General features: G+C 35.9%; 1 protein-coding gene across 2 annotated transcripts; it reads left to right on the top strand.

Annotated features, from left to right (window-relative positions):
- The first annotated feature begins 2994 nt into the window (after nucleotides 1–2994).
- On the top strand, nucleotides 2995–23202 carry LOC140168122 (uncharacterized). 2 transcript variants are annotated; one of them, XM_072191431.1, is made up of 6 exons: nucleotides 2995–3207; nucleotides 10822–10904; nucleotides 12097–12147; nucleotides 14604–14679; nucleotides 16573–16691; nucleotides 21401–23202. In XM_072191431.1, the coding sequence occupies exons 2-6, from the start codon at nucleotides 10841–10843 to the stop codon at nucleotides 21508–21510; spliced, it is 420 nt and encodes a 139-aa protein (XP_072047532.1). In that variant the 5' UTR covers nucleotides 2995–3207; nucleotides 10822–10840; the 3' UTR covers nucleotides 21511–23202. The 2 variants fall into 2 exon arrangements, with proteins under 2 accessions (XP_072047532.1, XP_072047530.1); XM_072191429.1 differs by having other exon boundaries at nucleotides 3000–3212.
- The last annotated feature ends 669 nt before the right edge of the window (nucleotides 23203–23871 follow it).

Genomic DNA, 23871 nt, shown 5'->3' with positions numbered 1-23871 from the left:
TAGAAGCCAAAAGGAGGTACATCACTGATGATCTAAATTCACTTCATTTTGGAAAGCTTACTATCAACGGATTTCGTTAAAATTTTGGATATGTGTTGCTAACACATTAGGGAAATAAAGTTGATATGTAAAATGGGAATAAGTGGTTCCTGATTTCTTTTATGACTTCATGAACTTGGTGCTCCCCAACTATCAAAAAAGGCACTGGTTAAAATGCTTCTATTTTCAATGTTGAGCTATATTTTGTATTTTTAACTTGCAACATTATTGCACTGAAACTTAATTAAGCCATAGGTAACAGGTTACAACAACCATACTACAGCAATGATGAAAAAACTGTATTTCTTGTCACCTATACAACCATATTGGGTAGTTTTCCGTAAGCTTAACTTTTGTGATTTTGGTAACTATTTTATATTTATTTGTGAAATCCATCTCAACTAGGCATTCTAAATTGTACTCACCATTTACATCCCAAGGTATGTTAGTATATCCACCATGCACTTCTCGATATATATCCAGTTAAAGACAGAATATCAAAATTATGCCTCATTATGATATCACAGACTCTCACATGTGTATTCAAAATTGATGCTTAAATTTGACCAGAACCAATTGACCTATAACCTGACATACGGTGACCTAATAGCCTTTTCTTCTCCTAACAACTAATGACTATGCATCCACTGTATAAGTGTTTATTTAATTTATTCAGTGTTATATCATGGTAGGTATTTTGCATGCACCACTAGATTTTCTATAGAGAGTATAACAAAGGATTTAATGTATTCTATTCATGTACCCTACTTGAACATGATGAAAAGAATAACTTATGGTTTGTTATGAAACACAGATCTGAGTTACTAGGATACAGTAAACAAAAAATGTATAGGGCTAAAATGACTTACTAAAATCGTTGAAAATCACTTTATATGTAGATATATTTTATAAGTTCAGGACATGAGGTGATAAACATATATATGTACTTAATAAATTTGCAAGAAAAAAAAGAAGAGGGGTACTAGTGATGAAAATCGGGGTATTATTCCCCCTTAAGTTACTTTTTTTCTTGCCCCCTGCTTTGTCTGTTCATTGTGGACCATGTTATTTGTACTGTGATATGGGAAAGTTATCTGTGGTTTGTTTTGTCACTTGTCCTATATAGATGTATGTGTGCTTGGGGATGGGGGTGTTGAGGGGTGTTGGGTGGGATATTTGTTTTTGTGTAGAAAATCCCTGGTCTAGTTTATGGATGCACTTGTAACCAACATTATTTGTTTCCTCTTATCATACTATGGTGCGAATTCTGCCCACCCATGACGGGGTGGGGTGGGGCGGGGGAGGGGGGCCAACAGTTGCCTTTGTGTGTTTTTTCTCTTGTCTTTGCTGGACTACTTCTTATTTTGCATGCCTCTTTCAACAATCTTGGTATAGTGCGCAGCATTTGCCCTTTTTTAAATATCATGTGAGCTAGATGTGTCTGAGCGATATGTATCATCATTTTTAGTATCTATGGTATCATGTAAATATCATATCGAAACTGATGATATTTGGACGATATATGTCTTCTAAATATCATGAAGCTAGATTTATAACTGACGATATTTCTATGATATATCTGGTGAAACCAGAGGTTCACAAGATATTTTCAAATGAGACTTGATAGTTGTTTGACGCTGTCATGATAGTTTTAAGACGATAGTATCGATGATATTTGATAATTATTTTGTGACGATATTTTTGACGATATAAGACCAATCCTGCACATTTATGGTCCAAGTACAGGTGAATAAAAATGGGGAAAAATATATCAAAAAAAATCTACGCCACTGAGGCCAGACAAATAAGCGGTTAAGCCATTGCTAATTGCAATAGAATTTTTTACAGAATCCATTTAATCCCCTATTCTGCCTATTCAATCCCGGGTATACAATTAGGCCTAATGAATACTGTTCTGGTTGATATAGCGTCTATAGAAAATCACAATAGTAAAAACAGCGGCGGCGTCATGAGGCCCCACGGGGCGTGGCATGATCCGGAATTTTTCATAAGAGACAAATAATATCAGCCTTGGAATAAAGGAAATAAACGAATTTACATGTAAATCACTTTAATTATAACATCGCCAATAAGGTATAATCAGGGCTGCGACACTAAATAATTTGCATAGCAAAATGACCCGTCTCCTTCGCAGCCAATTTGGTTCCGCTCCATCGAAATCAAGCCCCGGGAATCAAGCTGGTCACGGAAAAAGACTACCCTCCTTTGTGTTTGTCCATTTGTGTATGGAGAGCCCTTCTTGGAGTCCGTAATGACTTAGGCTACGCTCTCAGCTAGAGTCCAACGCTGCATTGTACTAGAAATACCTTTTCTGTGAAATCGCTATAGAGCCAACCGGGAACACGTATTCGTTTTGAAAATATAGCATTAAAATTAGTATCACCCTTGTGGCCCACGTGCAGTGGAAAACCTTAATTCTTTCATTAAAAAGAAATGAAAATAAAAAAAAACACGGATCTACCTGTGCACCTATAAAATGAGCACAGCAATTTGTCTCAAATATGAATGAATGTTAAGAAACATACGGGATATGATGAACATTGACCTGACGCCATGATAGTAGGATCTATTAGTCGTTTTATATACAATGTATATACCGTATTGTCATAATACCAATATTTGTCATAATATATAATGAGTAATATTTAGCAACATAAATCATGAAATGTGCAGTTCATATGCACAAACGAATACTGATCTTTATGATATTCAGGGTTGTGTACATCACATATAACATGTCACATAGGAGGTCATACGTGTTGACCTTCATCTATTGTATTTGTTCATCTGTGTATGGAGAGGAGAAACGCCATTAAACGCCATTAAAACTCCATCAGTATTCAGTGAACTCGCCGGATTGTTATTCCAAGTACTAATGGGTCGAGGCGACTGCATTGAAAAACCTAATAAATTATTCATAACAGTTACGTAATCAATCGATAGTGCGGACACTTTTCATTTGCAAACCACCAAAATTCGTGATCTTTTAACGTTGGAAAAACCACGTGAATAGAGTGTCCTCTCAAATGTAATACTCTGTGGTATTATATATAAGTTTATATCAACTCTCAGGTGAAACACTTTCACACAGGACATCACGCAAGAAGAAGGTAGTGGACTGTTCTCGTCGTGTCTATCAGATACTGTGTAAGGTAAGTCTGTTACATGTCATGTAGAGCCAGCTCAGACCAGAGAAGATGATCATCTTCTCTGCTCAGACCCAGAGCTCTGGAGCCAGCTTATCCGTTATTTAGCGTGTATAAAGTCACTTTTGATTCGATTTGTTCTGGTTTTGACAACCATGGATTACTAAAGAAAGCCCAGTTGTAGTAACTACAAATTTCGAACGTTTGAGGACTTGTTCTCAAGTTGTAGAAGGTGCCATAGGGTAGTCACGATTATCGCACTTTCAGTTTCCCACGCGTTTGAACGGGAATTGGATTGCGTACTTTTTCGATGTCTAGTGAGCAAATTTTTTCAATATTTTGAGAAAATGATGTCAAATTTTCTATTCTGTATTGTTTGGTAATAATGTCTTTTGCCAATAGTATGTTTAAAGTTGTAATTTTGTGTTTTTGATCGCAAAGATCGGATATTTTCGTTCCCGATTCGAATTCTGAACCCTTCGCAAGGGTGCCGATTTCGGCAGAACTTTGACGATAATTTTGCCTTTTTGGACACTAAAATGCTTTCGATCCTTAATTTTGTTTCAACCGAGTCTTAAATTAGCAAGCACAATACGGTTGGTACCACTTTTGTATACATTGATGAAATTTTAAAGATTTTTTTTCAAGTTTCTAACCGGCGCAAATCGTTAAGTGTGTATTTCCCATTGACATCCAAAATGGCGTAAGCCAGTCCTCAATATACATAGGTACGGCGTATATAGGACTGGCAATCGAATCTACCATAGGGTGTCTTGAGTGTTAATTATTTTCATTATAAATGTCGCAAAATATTAATATTGAGTATTGACAATAATTAACAACCTTTTTCACCTCTCCATATTCATACATTGCTCACCTGTGTTTTCATATCATATTTTGTGGTGAAAAATGATTACAAATGTGCAATTTGCAATAATTTTTGGAGCAACGATTTCTTCGTACCGACGGCTAAGTGTGTATGTGAATGCACATTAAACACATACAAACACCCCCCAGCACCTGTTGGAACTCCCGGCCGGTCGGAGCCAGGAGTTTCAATTATTGAACTGAAGAAAGCCTCAATATTTAGGCTAATTTTCATGGGGTATATTTGAACACCGGTACGGGTTGGGAACAGTCTTACTCTTTTCGAAACTGGCTGTGAGAGATAAATGTACTACTAGGTATGGCTCTCTGTCCGGGTGGCTTAATTTCTTTCTGCAACCATAATGGGCCGCAATATATAACTAACCGCATAGTCCGAGGGAAGTTCCATTATTGTTAGGGTTAGGGTCTTAGGGTTAGGGTCTTACGGTTAGGGTCTTAGGGTTAGGGTTAGGATTAGGGTTTATGGTTATGGTTAGGGTTAGGGTTAGGATTAGGGTTAGGATTAGGATTAGGGTTAGGATTAGGGTTAGGGTTAGGGTAAGGGTTAGGGTTAGGGTTAGGGTTAGGGTTAGGGTTAGGGTTTAGGGTTAGGGTTGGGGTTAGGATTAGGAGATGATATAGGTATTTATAGCACTAATATACTAGTAATAGTATATTGTGTGTATGCACTTTATTGCGTAGTCAATAAGTATGATAAACAAACACCTTTCTGGCACAACGACCCATGATAGCATAGTTGTGTAGGCATTAGACTTTGTATACATAGAGTGTGGGTTCGAACCCCTGCTAAACCGTTGTAGAATTTTAATTCTAGTAAATTTCTTTTTATTTTATTAAGTAAGAGGAAATAATAATGGCAATACACTCGTGTTATATGGTCTCATACTTACATGTATGTTGGCCTACTATGTGTTATTGTAGTGCGGCCCATTATGGTTGCAGAAAGAAATAACGCGTCCGGGTTGGGGGGGGGGGGTGGTCACTCCCATTGTGGTCTGTACACCATCCGCGATAATCAAATTTTGAAAAGCACCCTAAACAAGGATTTAACCCTTGGCTAAAATAATACCCTAAACAGGGATTTTATTCCTTGCATCAAATTTCATACCCTAAATTTCATTTCCGCGTATTAGCAATTGCAATTTTGCTACCTTTTATTCCAATATTTCATGTTTTTGACACCCTAAACGCGTTACGCGCGTATCGTGTCTACCCACGAAAAACTACCCTTTTTAACGCGTTTTCATTATCGCGGATGGTGTACAGGCCACAATGGGAGTGACCCCCGGGCTCTCTGTACACGGAACCGATCGCTTAACGTCCCCTCCGAAGTACGGAGTACTTTCAAGATTCATTTACCCAATTCTAAATGAATCATGAGGAGAGCGAAAGTCTAAATTTAATCTACAGAGGTTGCCAAGGCATTCCCCAGTCAATATCCCAGTAAATCTCCACCGCCGGAAATCGAACCTGGGACCGTCATGCACAAGGCGAGTACTATCCTAAATCAATTGTTATCATGGTTATTATTTTGTGATCCGGGCAAGATTCTTGAAAATGTTCCCCCAAAACGGGCTTTTGAAATTTAATCGATACTGTATCAGAGTCTTCCCCATGGCAACATTATTTCTTTGATCGATTTGCAGTACAATACAAAAAAGAAAACAATCACTCATCGTGGTTTTATACGGGGCGCACATTTGAAAAAAAAACCTCATGGAACGCGTTTTGATCTTGTGAACATGGTGCGTAAAAAGGATTTAAACGAAGGATTTTCAAATTTATTCTAAAAATTTGTATAAACACACAAAAATAATGTTAAGCTACATCCAATGCACCAACATTTTACTCGCTTTTATTATTTTAGTGTGTATTTTAAATGGAATAGCCAAATAAGTTCTCGTGTAACAAAAATTTCTTTTTGAACTTAATTAGTTTATGCATTACCAAAAAATGAGCTTGCAGTACATGTACTCCTTTCAATCTAATGGTAACGTGAATTTTACATATCGTTATGAATTCGGCAGACGGCCGAATCCGGATTCGGCTTTACGTAAATTCATTTTAAACGTGCATTATTTTTGAATTAGAGAACAAGGCATCAATGCTCTACCTATAGAGGGCAGCATATCGATTTTTTTAAGGGTTCATACCACTAAATCCGCCTGTGAAGCGGTTTCCGGTAAAAGTTTATCACGACTATATAGTCCCAACTTTCCATAAAAAATGTGCAAAATCGGTACAATATTAACAAATTTAGTGTTGCAAATCGTGTTTTGCTAGAACTTGTGAATGTGATCTCTACTAATTTGAACAGAAAACGCAAACATTTGAGTGATGTTTACGATGATGAGCGCATGAACAACGAGGTCAAAACGCGGTTAGCAGTCGGACGTAAACACGGGAAAATTGGGTCTTTTTATATAGCGCTATTTTTCTCAAAAAGTAGACCTAAAATATGGTGTTATTTTCAGATATGTTATGCAGAATTTTGTTCTGATTAAGATGATATCAAATATATATTTCAAAGTAAGACATAACTCGACTTATAGCCTAAAACGTGACCCCTATTTTGCACGTAAAGTCTATGGAAAGCTATTTTGTGGCATGTACCCTTTAAGGAGCAATTTACGAAGAAAAGAGGAGGGACATCAACAAGCGCGTTCATGGACGCCGCCAGGTTTTTCGCTGTGTGTGCGTTTGCCGCGAATAGGCCTGCTTTTATTTCCAATTTAATAAAAGTTCCGATTTTGGTAGAAGTTTGAAAGCTTTTGATATGAATAAAGAAGAGTTTCAAAATATTGAAAACATTGTTTATTGGTGTTTAAATTACAAAGAAGTTTTTCAATTTCATTGTTATTTTTTAACCAATTATTTTGTCATTTAAACTCAAGTTTTGGCCTTCAATTTTAATAAAATTACATAAAAAATTAGATTTAAGATATTTAAGTTTCTAGTTTGCTTTATTCATACCACTGTCCAGTATTTTAAATTGTTATAACATTCAACGTTTAATTTATATTAATAATACATTTCTTTTTGGACAAAACGGGTTAAAAATGACTCTGGAGGGGGGGGGGTAGGCCTACTTGATTGACATTTCATGTCTTTTTAAATATTCTGCAGGTACTGATTCTAAAGTAATGCACGTGTAAAAAAATATTTACCAAAAGGATTCGGCCATCTGCCGAATTCATAACGATATTAAATAAAAGCATTAAGCAATGACATGACTGATTTTGAAAATGTGACAGGTACCTTACAATATTACAGCAAGAATGATCTTACATTAAATTGTTTTACTGTTTAGCATGTTTAATAACCTTCGTAACGCCCCGGCGTAACGCCCCAGACTTTCGTTATTTAAACGCCAGAAATAGATTGTCCTTATAAGAACCATCAGAGATTGTGGCTTATAAGAACCGTTCATTATCATTGTTAACTTAAACAGGTTTTTGTTTTTAAACATCTTTATAAATTGATTGTTTTTATGTGTGTTTGTAAATTTCGTGCTTTACGCGCTTTGAGTTCCTCATCAGAGATTGTGCCTTATAAGAAACATTCATTTTCATTGTTAACTTAAACAGGTTTTTGTTTTTAAACAAAAACCTGTTCAAGCAATTATTTAAAATTGCTTGCCTAAAAACAGAATAACTTGGATGTTAATACTTGACGTAGTGTTTCAATTGTCATGAAGGTGCATGACTGGGTATGGTGCCTTTTGTTTTTGTGTTTGTTTGAAACTGCATTTGGAAACCCACCGAAAGTCATAGGCCCTAATGAAGCAGCCAAAACAATACCAGGATAAACATGGAAGTTTATAAAAACTTATTAAATAACCTTAAGGGAAAAAAAACATTTGTGGCAACAATAAGCCTTGCATTGAAAGTCATGGTTAAAGTGTGTTGATTACCACACTAAAGTTTCCCTACATACACCCCACTACCCAGTGCCCACCTCACACACCTCTGCACCCACCCCACCCTATAGGCCTACATGTACATGATATTACATAATAATATATAGCATAGCTCACATTTAGGTATAGCGCTTAATTATGACAAATATGGTTAGGCCTATGTCAAATTAAAAACAAACCCGAACACTGATGAATCTCTACAGAAACCCGAACACAAGTCTGAAGGGTGTAATGAAAATGGCAACCCGCGATGGGGGGGGGGCAGTGGGTAGGTCATATAAAATTCACATGGAGATAGGAGGGACAGAAGATTAAAATCCCCTATAATAACACGCTAATTTTTCTAGGTTTGGACCGTGGATTTTCATGAACCTCAAGCGTGCGTCTCTTAATACGGACTAACCTAGGTAAACAAACACACAGACAGACAAAATGGTTTTCATAATCATGGAATCCATATAAATTGAAATTGCAGGCTATCACGGGAGCAAATTTTAAAAATTCACCTCATTTACCAGAAAACCCAATTGGAGATTTGGGCTACCAAATCGCTAGTGGGGCAATCTTCATGATCTTTGCTTTTCAATGGAAAATTGCCCTGGATGACAACCATGAAAATATCGACTATTTCTGCTGGTTGCGCACGAGATAAAAGCACCGAGTTTGACATTTTCAGAGCATGAAGGGAAAAATGGTAAAATAAAACGGAAATTCTGACAAAACTATAATATATAGACCCACACGATGTGCTTTACAGAGGTGGGAAATATCTTTCTTTAGCAAACTATATTAGTTTGAGACGCTAAAAATCAATTCCGTAAAAAGCTCGCAGGCGAACTCAAGGCCTATAAAAATCAAAATATCACACTAAAAGATACAATTTGATGCTTAATTTTAACACCAGGATTTTAAAAAATGTATATCCAAGCACCAAGTTTTTAACTGACATTACTGAAGAAAAAAAAAATTGCTTTATATTTGACCGAGAAAATTAATTTCATAGCAAAAAGGTGGATCTCTGAATTGTGCTGATTTTAACATGTATCGATCGACTTTTAGCGCGACTTAGCATTTCTAAAGAATCGGTTGTCCAGGTAGGCGACTGTGAAGTCTATTGGTGCGTCCCTTAGTAGCGCAAGTTACGCATAGAAAACCCGCGGGAAGTATTTAAATTGATGTAAAAATAAAAGTTCACAAGATTTGATCTTCATCATGATATTTTCCAGAATGAAACTTAGGATTGCCTTTGATTCATGAATAATAAGGAGTATACTTTATTTTTGCCGATTTTTCAATTCAAAGTACTGCCGATTTATCTGTTTTGACTCTTTCCAAACTATTTTGTTTTGCTTTTTTCTTAATATTGAGACTGAATTTAAGCAACGATCTTTCATATTTTTTTGATATTGACCTCAGTTTTGAGGTATTGACCACATAAAGCAACAAAACGAACTCTATTTTAAAATTCACATACGCCACTGCACAAAATGATGCATAAAATCGGAAATAGACCAAAAATGAGAACTGGTTCCATGGTTTCTGGAGCCGGTCTCGCGGACACCCCCGAACTACACTCCTTGATAAATTTGTGACTATTTTTGCATTTTTTCTCAAAAAATAATAACACGCTGGTACGGTAACAAACATTATGTATACTGCGCCAATAGAGTATCCTTACACTTGGAAAAATAATCACAATTTCAAAACTGAACCATATTGGGTAAATTTGTTTTTTAATAGATGAACTATCTAATCCTGCACATTATGACACCACATTGAATCCAATGTAACCTCAAGAAGTAAAGTTACAAGCAATTGAATAGACGAAGGTCCAGTTTTAAAAGTGACAAACTGGCCTATACAAGGCGCAAAAAGATTCCAACAAGCGCAACAAAGAGACAACACAGTTTCTTCAATGAAGCGTTATTTAAAGCAGTTTTTATTTCAGTTTTTACTTCTCTGTACTTTTCATGACTTTCATTTTATTTGTAAGCTCTTTTGTTTCAGATTTCTTTTGTTCCTTTTGTTTTAAATTAAAGGCACGCACAAATTAGCCATTCACGACTCTCTAGATGTCTAGTCTGTGGAGTTTTGAATAGACCAGTTTGTCACTTTTAAAACTGGACCTTCGTCTGATCAAACGCTTGTAACTTTGCTTCATAAAGTCACATTATTGGGTTCAAATGGGTGTCATAATATACCTCAATATGGTTCAATTTTGAAATTGTGATTATTTTTCCAAGTGTAAGGATAATATTGGCGCAGTATATATCATAGGAGCAAGGAATCCAGTTACTACACTGGAATTTCAGTGCGTCTGTGGTCAAGACAAGCATTACGTTATTTTTATATGATAAGAAAAGAGGTACCGCTAGAACGTGCCTCATTTCTTAACATAAATAATGAACCACTTGTCTTGAATCCGTGAGGCCAGAGGCATGATATAAATTAGACGTGTTTGAAAGTGTTATTGGAATAAAATTAATTTTCCCCCATACGATCCTATTGGCTAATTTGGGGGTCATTTTGAGGGTCACGGTCTGAAAATATTGCTTGGCAGACAACAGATTCGAGTTCAGCATACCCAAAGTAACAAAACTCAGCTGGTTGCCAACTTTTCCGCTAACTTTTCCGCGATTTTTCCAAAATAGAACCATGCAGTGAGTCCGTCTACAAATACGGGACCGACCTGAATGTCGCAAAAGTCGGCAATTTGTTACGAGCATTGTGTTTGAGAAAAAAATATCAAAAACGTGGAAATGTGTCCCCAGGGAAATCATTAATGCTTTCTAATAATTTTATTTTCAGGATACTTTTAGATTGAATCATGAAGATCTTGTCAACTGTATTGCTCGTGAGCCTAGCAATCTCTATGGTTGCATGTTTTCCAGGTAAATAATATAGGCCTCCTTAATCAAGGGCTCGGATAGCCACGTTTTCACGTATTTATTGTGGGACCTTTCTTTCATTTTCTTTCTTTCTTTCTTTCTTTCTTTCTTTTTCTTTCTTTTTCTTTCTTTCTTTCTTTCTTTTTCATTCATTCATTCATTCATTCATTCTTTCTTTCTTTTTCCTTTTTCTTTTTTCTTTCTTTCTTTCGTTCTTTCTTTCTTTTTCTTTCTTTCTCTTTTCTTTCTATCTTTCTTTCGTTCTTTCTTTCTTTCTTTCCGTTCTTTCTTTCTTTCTTTCTTTCTTTCTTTTCTTTTCCTTTCTTTTTCTTTCTTTTTTCTATCTTTTTCTTTCTTTCTTTCATTCTTTCTTTCATTTCTTTTTTCTTTTTTTTTCTTTTCTTTCTTTTTTCATTCATTTTCTTTAATTTTGTTCTTTCTTTCTTTCTTTCTTTTTTACTTTCTTTCTTTCCTGTTTTTTCTTTTTTGTTTCTTTCTTTTCTTTTTTCTTTGTTGGCTTTTTTCTTTTTTTCTTTTCTTTCTTTCTTTCTTTCTTTCTTTTTTTTCTTTCTTTTTTTTTTTCTTTCTTTCTTTTTTTTTTTCTTTTTTTTTTTTCTTTTTTTCTTTCTTTCTTTCTTTCTTCCTTTTTCTTTCTTTTGCTTTATTCTTTCTTTTTCTTTTTTCTTTCTTTTGCTTTAATCTTTCTTTTTTTTTTTCTTTTTTTTTTCTTTTTTCTTTCATTTTTCCTTTCCTTTCTTTTTTATCTTTCTGTCTTTCCTCCTTTCCTTTCTTTTTTATCTTTCTGTCTTTCCTCCTTTCCTTTCTTTTTTATCCTTTCTTTCTTTCTTCCTTTCTTTCTTTCTTTCTTTCTTTCTTTTCTTTCTTTCTTTCTTCTTTCTTTCTTTCTTTCTTTCTTTCTTTCTTTCTTTCTTTCTTTCTTTTCTTTCTTTCTTTCTTTCTTTCTTTCTTTCTTTCTTTCTTTCTTTCTTTCTTTCTTTCTTTCTTTCTTTTCTTTCTTTCTTTCTTTCTTTCTTTCTTTCTTTCTTTCTTTCTTTCTTTCTTTCTTTCTTTCTTTCTTTCTTTCTTTCTTTTTTTGTTGGCATTATGGTAATGATCTAAGTTTCATATTTATGTCGTCTCATATCTCACATGGAAAATATCCAAAAAATTCAAATCCGTTTTATTCTATTTGCAGACAATTATCTTCGTACATTGCTGGATGCATTGGAAAAAATAGCAGATTCTGGTAAGTTAACGAAAATTCCTTAGCTATAGCTATGGGACTATGAGTATGTAGTTTGGGCCCATGATCGGGAACGTGAAAAACAGGCTCCTTGTCCCTTTTCTTTTCCTTTGCCTTTCTGATTTTCTTTCATTTTCATCATATAAAAATTAATATGAATTCGCAATTTTATGTTACTCTATTACGAAAACAAAGTAATTTCTTAATACAGAGTAGGCTATCCCCAAAAAGGTCACATTGTTGAAAATGAATCGCATTATGAGATGGGCCTACATTACAAAACGATATTTTATTAATCATTTCTGTAAGTGTCTGCCAAGTTTCAACTCCGAATCTTGAAAGCATCTTCTGAGCAAAAGAACACAAAAGTGAATAACCCAGCAAATACATTAATTAACCCGACAATTAAATGTTATTGAAATGTTTCGACCAAAACCAAAACATGTTTAACGTCTATAACGTTATAATTAAACAAACTCGACAGAATCTCGGAAGGTGCGGGTTGAACATTTTGAGCGCCCTCTATGGTATTCAAGTTTGCCATGTTTTGTTATTGTCATTGATTGTGTAATAAAGACAAATATAGATATATATTATTATGAAACCCAAACCACGTACCCTATCTCTCTGATGTAGGCCTATCTTTGATGAATCCTAGTACAGGACCAGCCTGTAGAATCCGTGACCAAATCATAGAACAAACGTTTGAGAGTCATTTTGGGATCTTTGATTGATTCTGAATAAATTTAGCTTGGGCTCACCTCCTGAAACTTCCGGGCATTCCGGGGAGAGGTCAATCAAGGTCACATGGGGGTCAAATTTTCAGAATACTCCAATTATGTCAAGTAATATATCGAATTACTCGTATGGTCATGAGGATTCCAAAAATGTATAGTTTGTTATGCGTCAGACCTTTCAGGAGAGCGCTATGACGAAAAGTGTTCATAGGTCAACGACCTTTTGAATTCTGACCATAGTTAACAACGTCCGATTTTGGAGATTTTGGTGTCTAATTATGTTTTCTTGCATGAGAAATACAACTACGCAACTTAAAAAAACTGTACAAGGAACCGATGACCTCCTTATTACAATATGGATGCTTTTGGCAGCCATGTTGCAAAAGAGGGTCATCGGTTTCTGGTATAGTTTTTTTAATTTTGCTCAAAAGTGCCCATTGGGCACCTATAATGTTAGGCATCAACTTTAAACAAGAGAATGTTAGTTATACGCAACTTTACACCAAAGGAAGAAGAACCAAAGGCATCTTCTCGACTAATAGCCTTATTGTGATGTGGCTTCCATGAGCTATGGTTTACATGAGTATGTATGTGGTTCCCAGTAGTTTCTCTCCTATAGGTACATGGTCTGTAGCACAGACTATAGCCCATTCGTGATTGTTGGAAATCCAGACTTTTAAAGTGTCCAAAGGTGAAAGAATCAAACGGAAAAATAGTTCAAAATCGGAAATCCTCAATATTGGACAACTCCATGATTTACATTTACAAGCTTTTTTCAGTAACATTTTCCAGTCGGAATTCCAGTCGTTTTCAGAATGCAATCTTGAAAATCCAGTCATTTCTCTTGTTGAAGAATTACTCCTCTACAGGGGGTGTGCACTTATTTTCTGGAATCTCTGGATATTGTATTTAAGTTTATGATTTAATTAATGTGTGCACAATTGATAGATTTTCACAACTGATCTTTTCAGTCACCGTAATCCCTCTGTTTGTTAGCTTCCCAAGTGGACTACTGACTTTGGATTGCGGTTTGCATGCTTAACACGGCCGTCTATGGATGAGATTGTCGGATTTCTGGCCTACTAAAATTGGCCATGATGTAATGCATCTTTAAATGGATCTGACTTGTGATTGGTCGCCCAGATCTCGTTATGGTTTAAATCCTCCGGGCACCTGCTATTACCATTAATAACTACATGGTACACAACTATACCGCCCTTTGTGTTGGCGGGAATATTAAACTCTTTGTAGATACATGAGCGCGTCTTGTACTTGCTCGCGGTTTAATTGGATTGATAAACAAGTATGATTGACAGTGTGTATTAGGGACTTTGCCCGTTCAAAGTCCCGTTTAAAATGCAATGTCCATAGTCGATTTTTAACTCGAAATTTCGCGATTAATAAACTGGTAGATTCTAAAATAAGAATTGTTCAGTATTGAAGTGCCAATATAATTATGACATTATGATATGTTGCATTCAATAATATAAGCCTACGTACACTTTACTTTTACTGTCACTAATATAATTATACAATTTTATACTAGTATTTTGATGTAATATAATTTCGAGTTCAACTGAATGCTTTCATCATGATTAATAACATGCTTTTATTGATCAAAAATCGACTATGGCATAGTCTACCCAATGTACGAAGCCAAATTATTGAAATTGTACCACTTACTGACTTTTTTTTTTTTTTTAAATTTCTTCTTAAACTTAGACGCAACCGCCAAGAGGGGACTGTATGATGACGAGGATCTTGTGAGAAAACCTGGTGTCTTTGATTGGGAGGATTGGTAAGTAGGGGCAGTATGTCCAAAAAAAAAAGCAAAAAAACAAAAAACAAAAACAACAACAAAAAAACAAAACACACAAACGGATGCTCTTACCCCAAAAGGTATACATACTGGAATTTAAAAAGCAACATGTACGCTCTGTTTCCGACGACGGTCCGCTATCTTTAAGGACCGCAATCTCTAAGGCTCGGTATCTCAAAAGGTTTGCTATTAACCCGAAAGTTAGATTATGGGACGTACAGACCAGAAGTGTTTAGTTTTTCACTCCAGTGGTCCACCTCTGGGCAGGACCTAAAAATTTAACAAAAGCTAGCAAATATATATCCAAATCCAAATCCACCTTATATCCCACATGCGTAGTTCGCACATTAATGAGTAATTTTGATCAGACGTTAGGTTCAAAACCCCATGTAAATTAATAGGGATTGGCTCAACTATAACAAAAAAGAGGGCGCTATTTTCTATATATCTGATAAGAGCTTCTGGGGTCTTTTTACCAAAGAAATTGGGTCATTTAGATTTGCAAGCACTTATATTGAAGGCACACATTATTGGCACACAATAAATCATACACCCTTGTTATTAATAAATCTTATTTGAAATGGAAAAAAAATCTCTTATGTTAATTCATTATAGGCCCTACCTCCATGTCAAACGTTGAATGTCACATCCTTTCCACAGTTATACATTATTCATTTAGTTCGTGTCTTATTAAGGGATCTAGAATGAGCGTTTATGGCGTTTCGACAGTATTTTTTGTGGGACATAAGAGCACCTCAGACGTATCGAATTGCATTCTGAATACGAAGCATGTCTTCCTGATATCAAATAATTTTCATTTTTTGAAATTCACGATAGGCCCCTCCTATAATACAAATTTTGTGACAAATTATTAAAATTTGATATTTTTCAAATTTTTGATATATAACAGTCTTCGAAATAAATTTTATAAATCTAATGATATATTCTTAAAGTGTATGTAGCTGGGAGGAAAAGCCGACGATCAATTGAAAATTTTGACCTTTTATATTGAAGATATGGATTTTTTTCCCCAAAGACCTATTTTTTTTGTGTTTTGGCTTTTCATCCCACCTACATACACTTTAAGTATAAATCGTCAGATTTATAAAGTTTACTTCATTCTTCGTATTCAGAATGCAATTTGATATGTCTGATGTGCTCTAATGTCCCACAATAAATACTGTCCAAACGTTCATACCCCAGCCCTTAAGGTTATTAACTATTTTAAACTGTTGCGATTTGGTAGTTCACAGCATCTTGCGAATGGTAGTCAGCTTTGGCAAAAACTTCATTGCTCATATTCGTAGCGAGCTTGTAGAAGAATTTAAATATCACAAATACTATTATATTTCCTGTGGTTCTTGAGTTATGTTGTAAAGAGGGCTGAAACAACAACGCTTTTGTAAAACGTATTATTATTTATTTATGTATTTCACAATATTTCAACAGGGTAACCTGCTCAATAAAAACTGATTTTCAGCAGGGCTCTGCTTAACGTATAAAACACAGTTTTACATGTTAAAAGAAAATAGATATTTACATAAACATATAATCCATCCATAAAACCATGATTAAGAGACACGTTGACGTAAAAGACATAAAAGATATGTATATCGTCACCCTTAAAACTTGCAGATCACTGTTACCGCGCGACTCTAAAATATACGAACAGTGAAAAATTGTGTCATTCATTTTTAGCTTGATTCGACAATACATTTTATTTTTTGCTTTCTCAAATAAAAAACCGGAATGCTGCCAAATTGCTCAAAAAAGAAAAGAATAATCTACAGCAAACAACTTGTTTTTAACCTAACAATGAGTTGACATATTAAATTTCTACACTGACAATTTCTTCTTTTTATCCTACAATAGGAGCGGTAATAAAAATATTTGCGGAAGGCACAACCAAAACCAATATTATAGTGGCGTATGCCAGCAATATGAAGGTACTGGCAAGCGCAGAGATATCCCGCAACAGCTGGACACGCCGGGTAAGTGTATGCTACAGAACGGTGTAGGTGCTGGCCCGCATTGAAAATTATGTTCCTTAGGGGCTGTGCAATAATTACGAGCCCCAGGGAATACAATTTTCAAATTGCTCGCCAAAATGTGCTCGTCCCCTTCTCGGCCCGCCAAAAAATCTTTGCCTCTATTTGTATATGCCAAATTTTTTGGTTCCCAATTTGCAAACTTTAAAAGGTCTAGATATACGATGCGAGCGTAGCGATCAGGAAATGTTGCATATTTGAACGTTCCTAAGCGTGTTATTTAAAAGATGCCCAGTAAATGTGTGCCAAAATTGCTTCCCCCCTCTCGGCCTGCCAAAATGCTTTCCCGTCCCCTCTAGGCTTGCCAACAAATCCTTGCACCCCCAATTTTACCCTCCCCCAGGGCTCATTATTATTGCACAGCCGGCCCCTTATGATTAATCATTGTAGGCCTACCAGCATGCAGAGCATACTATGTATGTTATACCGGCGGATATAGGGCGGTGGGCGTCCCCGGTGCGCCTCCTAATTTTTTAAAATCAAATTGGGGCCCCTTTCTGGCGCCTCCTATTGAAAATTCCTGGATCCGCCCCTAAAAAGCATGAAGGGTAGGCCTATATTGATCATCTAGTATTATTTAATGTTAACTTAATCTTCTTCAAATCCCACGCACAAAGTGTTGGCCGACTTGGTCACTCGTTTCGAGCTGTGTTCCAGGGGTTCACTCTTTTTCGAGCCGACATCATGCGTGCCAATCCATATTCACGCTCGCTCGGAGCGAATTGGAGTCGCTCTTTTGCAGGACGACGTTGACACGTGACCATTCGCCGCGATTCTTTTTCGTAAAGATGGCGGACGTGTCTCTGACGAGCGCCGAGTCTGGAGTGGAAACAGTGGGTAAATGGCTGCGGGAAGCAGGCTTTGACGAGGGTGTGATAAAAAATTTCGAAGGTAATTAATCGTCATCATGTATATTTCATTTGTACGTGTAATTTCCAGATAAAATCGGTTAAAAATGAAATGTGAAGGATGTCACGTCGTCGTGCACACCGGGAGTGCACATGCATAGGGTCATAGGCTTAAAGCCTTAATGTACAGTCCATACATAAATGCATACATCGTGAACGTATCTCAGGTCTGGAAATTTAATACACGTACAAATGAAATATACATGATGACGATTACTTACCGAGTAAGCTGTTTCCACTCCCGACTCGGCGCCCGTCACAGACACCGAAACACGTCAGCCATCTTCACGAAAAAGAATCATTGTGCTTTATTTTAAATTTTGTCTGGTCTTCAACAAAAGTCACTCTTTGTAGTTAGCTCCTATTGTTTCCACTCTGGTCACTCTTTCTCCATCCCATTAGGAGCTCGGGGAAGGACAGCTCCTTTTGAGTGAAAATCGCTCTTCAGAAAGAGTGATTTTATTTCACTCTTTTTGAAGAGTGAAATAAATCACTCTCTTGTACGAGTGAATTTCACTCTCGGAAGAGCTGTTCCTCCCTGGGCTCCATAGATAGTGAAAAAATCACTCTTTTTGAGTGTTTATCTTTCCCTAATAGATTATGATACTAAATGAACAATCAGCTTGAGCAGTTCGCACTACATCTCATAGGACAATAAAGCTAGCGCCCTGATAGATTCTTCCTGAATATCAATATGCTTCATTTACAGAGATCGGACACTAATCCCAACCATAACAAACCATGTAAACAATGATCACCTGTTCTATATTACAGGATTAGATTAGTAAACTATGATCTATTTGCAAGTATTATTTTGCTTGAGCAGGACAGATGTGATACTAGTAGTCTAGATGCCGGCGTCGGGTATACATAGAATGGTTTTTTTTATGATGATGACATGGACGTACTGATCATTATGTATGATGCAAACTCATAGGTGTTGTGCGTTTTGCAATTTGCAATTTGGGAGGGGGTGGGGGTTCAAAATGGCCTCATAGGATTATACGGGGGTCAAAATTTCAAATTGCTCAAATACCCCTTTCAAATATATCAAATTATTTACATAAATAAACAAAAAATAAATAAACGAAAAAAATTGAACAAATTGTAGTGTAGCATTAAAATCATAAATATAAGGCGGACTCGAACCAACGATATTGACATTACCAGTCTTATGCTCTACCACTGAGCTATGACAGCATCTAGTTATGAGGGTCGAGTTTTTAACTTATACAGTGTTTGTCTGTGATAATGCCGCCTCGTGATATAAATAAATATAAAATCTCAATTTTTAATATAAATTTATTTGATAATTTTCTAACCTATATTTTCTTTAGAGCAGGGACAAATATTTCCCCTTTTATCCAATTTGACCGCTAAATAAGAATCTGATAACCTAATAATAACCCGACATTCGCCGCTATAGCCAATGCTGCCCCATAGACGTCAGTACAAATCGTAACAATGACTGTCAAATTTGGAACGATTTTGTTCCACACAAATTTTGACCCTGGGATTTTGTCCCACTTCCCAATGTCCGACTGAGCTGCAATTTTGACGATAGTTGAATGAATGTTTGAACTTGATGCATCTACATTGACAGCTATGTTAATTATTTTTTGTGGGAATTAGAACTTTGCGTTTTTCCCGAATTTTCAAGGTCCTTTGGACATAGCGTGTGCACTACAGGTCTCGAGATTGAATTTGTCGACACTGTGCCTATTGTTCTATGTAGCCATTGAACAACCCTAATCCCAAGCATATCATGCACTTTGGGTTTACACTTTTTCAGGAATCCATGACCCTGAAGTGTATATGTGCTAGTGTCATTGGTTATTGTTAAGGGGGTACTACACCCATTGCATTTTTTTGCATTTTTTTGCATTTTGTGAAGAAATGAGAAAAAGAAATTGGACAAAGTGGTATGCAAAATGAAGGGGCAAATCTTCTCGTTCAATTGGTGGCATCAGTATCAATGACGCGTACATGCTTCTAATGGTATAAGCCAAAAAGTGGTACATCACTGATGTTTTAAATTCACTTCATTTTGGAAAGCTTACTATCAACGGATTTCGTTAAAATTTTGGATATGTGTTGCTAACACATTAGGGAAATAATGTTGATATGTAAAATGGGAATAAGTGGTCCCTGATTTCTTTTATGACTTCATGAACTTGGTGCTCCACAACTATCAAAAAACGAACCGGTTAAAATGCTTCTATTTTCAAAGTTGAGCTATATTTTGTATTTTGAACTTGCGACACTATGTCACTGAAACTTAAAGCCTTAATGTACGATCTTTTTAAATTTTTAGATTTTTCTTTTTTCTTCTAAAATGATAATATGCAATCATTATGAAAGTTCCCAATACATTTGGACGCGAAAAACATTGGGAATTTGCAAAGAAACAACATAAACTTCACCTCTATCACTCGAAACATCTCGCACGATTTGGATTAGGACAGCGAGTGCGGCCTCAGAGTTAGTCTCCCACGCGGCCAGTTTGGTTGTGGAGGGAGCGTAACCAAGCTAGTTTTGTAGGAGACTACGGTTTGCGATCGTGGCCGACATAAAGTCATAATCTAAAAAAATTATGACTTTATGTCGGACCAACAGAAAATCGTCCCGTTTTACTACAAATAGGACGAATTTGACAGTTTGCTCATAGATTTAAATTAGAACATGTGTAAGTATTACAAATATGCCAAAAAATCGGTTTTGAAAAAAATAAAGGTAAATTCTGAAAAAAGATCGTACATTATGACTTTAATTAAGCCATAGGTAACAGGTTACCACAACCACACTACAGCAATGTTGAAAAAGATTGTGTTTTTTTTCTTCTTTACCACCATATTAGGTAGTTTTCCGTAAGCTTCATTTTTGTGATTTTGGTAACTATTTTATATTTATTTGCCCAATCCATCTCAACTAGGCAATCTAAATTGTACTCACCATTTACATCCCAAGGTATTTTAGTATATCCACCTCACACATTTCCATATATCCAGTAACGGACAAAATATCAAAATTGATGCCTCATTATGACATGTATGATATCACAGACTATCACATGTATTCAAAATTGATGCCTGAATTTGACCTGAACCAATTGACCTATAACCTGACCTTTGATGACCTTATAGCCTTTTTTTAATCTCTTTTCCTAACAACACATTATAGAAGATACATACATGGTGTAGTATTAAATTGTCTATGTGGAAGAGATTAGGTCTATTTAATTTATTCAGTGTTATAATCAGTGAGTACATTTCTATAGATAGTATAACAAAGGATTTAATGTATTCTATTCATGTATTCTATACTTGGACATGTTCAATAGAATAAATTATGGTTTGTTATGAAACACACATCTCAGTTACCAGGATACAGTAAACAAAAAAAATATATAGGGCTAAAATGATTTTCTAAAATGGTTTAAAACCACTTTGTATGTAGAGATATTTTATAAGTTCAGGACATGAGATGATGAACATATTTATATACTTCATAAATTTGCAACATAAAAAAGAAGATGGGTACTGATGAAAATCGGGGTATTATATCGCCTTAAAAGGCAATAAGGTGTGTAATTGCAATATTTCCTCTGAATAGGAAAGACCTCAAAATCGAACCATGGATGCTGGTGGTCGAATTTGGGAAGGTATCTTCAAACCCAGTTCCAAATGCTGTATATTTCACAAAGTTTGACCTCATTTTACTTCTTTTCTTCATTATTCATTGTAGATGCTCTTGGTTTCCTGCAAGCGGAGAAACGCAAGGACGTCTTCGAAAGTATCAACGAAGAATGCTGTGCAGAGCAGTGTAGCAAACACGAAATTCAAGAATTGTGCTGATAGTAGCAAATAGGTCCCATGCATGTCAAATGATAGTCTACTCTAGTAGACCCTTTTAATTTATCATCACTGTGTTGGTGGCTCACTCCGAAAACCGCTGTCCCCAGAGAACCGCGACACCGCATATGGGGATGTGTTGTGTTTTATGCATGGTGTGAATTATTTATCAAAAAGGGAATGCAAAGCAGTCTAGTCAAATGGGAAAACAAAGTAATTCGTTCATTATTTTTGCAGAATCTCTTGCTCATTTACCGCCATTTTGAAGATTTTAAACTTTCTTAGCAGATTTGTTGTGGTTTGCGGCGAAACAATTGTGTAAAGTTTACCACAATTTACTGTAAGAAATTCATAGTGATCGGTCACAATTTAGCATAAATTTAGGCAATTTACGGTAATTTCCAGCAATTCACCGCGTTTTCCCATGTGACACGAATGGGGCCTGTAAATGACATGGATTGTATAAACGTAAAAGTGTTCAATTCACCTTTTTGGTAAATCCCATAACCCTTTGCGAGTACACCGGAGAACTCGTCATTTGACGTAACGCCGATTTGCAATGCGCAGTAACGATGTTCGATAAACGATGTGCGCATCGGCGCAAATCGGCGTGACGTCAAATGACGAGTTCTCAGGTGTACCTGCAATGGCTTATGGGATATACCGAAAAGGTGAATTGGCTATTCCAGTTGAAATCCATATATCCGCTATGGAAGAGATAACACAGGGAGTGTAGATTACAAATGGGATCGCCCTTTCTGGTAAGAGACCGTTCACAAACACTTGTAACAGGGGGCCTGATGCACAAAGAAAAATTCACATTTTTTTTCAGGACCCACCCTTTCGGACCTAAAATTATTTACAGGGCCCCCTTTTTTTGGCCATGAAAAATGAATAGAAAATAGAAAATAGTGTAAACTCATGTTCTATGAGAAAAATTAAGGTGATATTTTTAGAAGCCCCCTTCAGAGGGATACAATTTTTCAGGGCCCCTTTATGCATCAGCCCCCCCCTCCTCCGTTGCAAGTGTTTGTTGTGAATAGTCCCTAACGCATTCTGAAATTAACACTCCCTGTGTGGAAGATAAGTCATTTCTTCTATTATAGGGGGTGTGGATCCCAACTGGAATATCCCAATGAATCTCTGATATTCACTAATAAAAAATTATTAATTCTATATAGTTGATAGTTCATCAATATTAAACAAAAGTAATATTGACGGTCGATCCAAGAATTGAACAAATTTGGTTCGGATGCCTAATGACGGGTTATATAATGGTCATGAAAACGTTTTTAAAACGTTTCATAATGAAAAAACACAACAACGTTTCAAAAATGTGGTCAAAATGTTAATATTGTAAATTTGTTTTTAACAAACATTTGTGCAAAATATTTCGTCAATTCTTTGACATGTTTAATACAATGTTTTGTATCTAGTTGGAGCGTTATTAAAACGTTTTATACCCTTTATATAACCGACAATAAAACTGGCCCTGGTATTATTGTTTTGCTAAGGCATCGTTTTTGCAGTGTAATAATGCATGTATTGTCACTAACTGAAGGAACTTCGTATGACCCAAGTAAAGGGTGGGGCACCATCCCCGGTTCCTGATAGTATCTAGTATCGTGCATCGGTAAACTGCATCTGCACGTAAAGCCCGTGCAATAATACTCAAAACTGAGGTAGGCTACAGCACGTATATGAAGAAGGTATCGGGACTAGACCTACGTTTGGATATTTCTACAAGTTTGTTGAAAGAATGAGTCGTTAATTTTGTTCATTCCCGAGATCACGTTACGTAACTCTTGTACGTTATTTTTTTTCATCCATGTATGACATTGATAAAAAATCAGATAAAAAGCATATGGGCCTAGGCCTATATATCGCTAGGGCTCGGATAACGACTTTTTCCACATATTTTTTGTGGGACCTGAGAGCACATCAGACATATCGAATTGCATTTTGAATAGGCCTACGAGGAATGTCCTTCTGACATGAATTTTTTTTTGAAATTCGCGATATAGGCCTAATACAAATTTTATGGCAAATAATTAAAAATTGATATTTTTAAAATTTAACAGTCCACGAAGTAAATTGTACAGATCTAATGATATGTATGTAGCTGGGATGAAAGTCAGTCCATCATATGAAAATATTGACCTTTCGTATTGAAGATGTAATTTTCTCACAAAACACCAAAAAAATTCATTAGGTCTTTTTGGCAAAAAATGTATATTTTCAATATAAAAGGTCAAAATGTTCAATTGATGGTTGGCTTTTGATCCCAGCTATACATACAGTTTAAGTATATATTAGAAGAGTATATTTATAAAGTTTACTTCCGAGGACTGTTAAATGTCAAAA

Source organism: Amphiura filiformis, chromosome 13 (genome assembly GCF_039555335.1).
Source record: "Amphiura filiformis chromosome 13, Afil_fr2py, whole genome shotgun sequence".
Lineage (NCBI taxonomy): Eukaryota > Metazoa > Echinodermata > Ophiuroidea > Amphilepidida > Amphiuridae > Amphiura > Amphiura filiformis.
Note: the sequence above shows the minus strand (reverse complement) of the source record. Positions and strands in the feature narration are given on the sequence as shown.

What these genes read in the sequence shown, in the direction of transcription:
- LOC140168122 (XM_072191431.1), top strand. Translation starts at nt 10,841, where the DNA reads ATGAAGATCTTGTCAACTGTATTGCTCGTGAGCCTAGCAATCTCTATG. An exon ending in GGAAAAAATAGCAGATTCTG is followed by an intron (nt 12,148 to 14,603) that starts GTAAGTTAACGA and finishes TCTTAAACTTAG; the next exon opens with ACGCAACCGCCAAGAGGGGA. An exon ending in GCAACAGCTGGACACGCCGG is followed by an intron (nt 16,692 to 21,400) that starts GTAAGTGTATGC and finishes TATTCATTGTAG; the next exon opens with ATGCTCTTGGTTTCCTGCAA.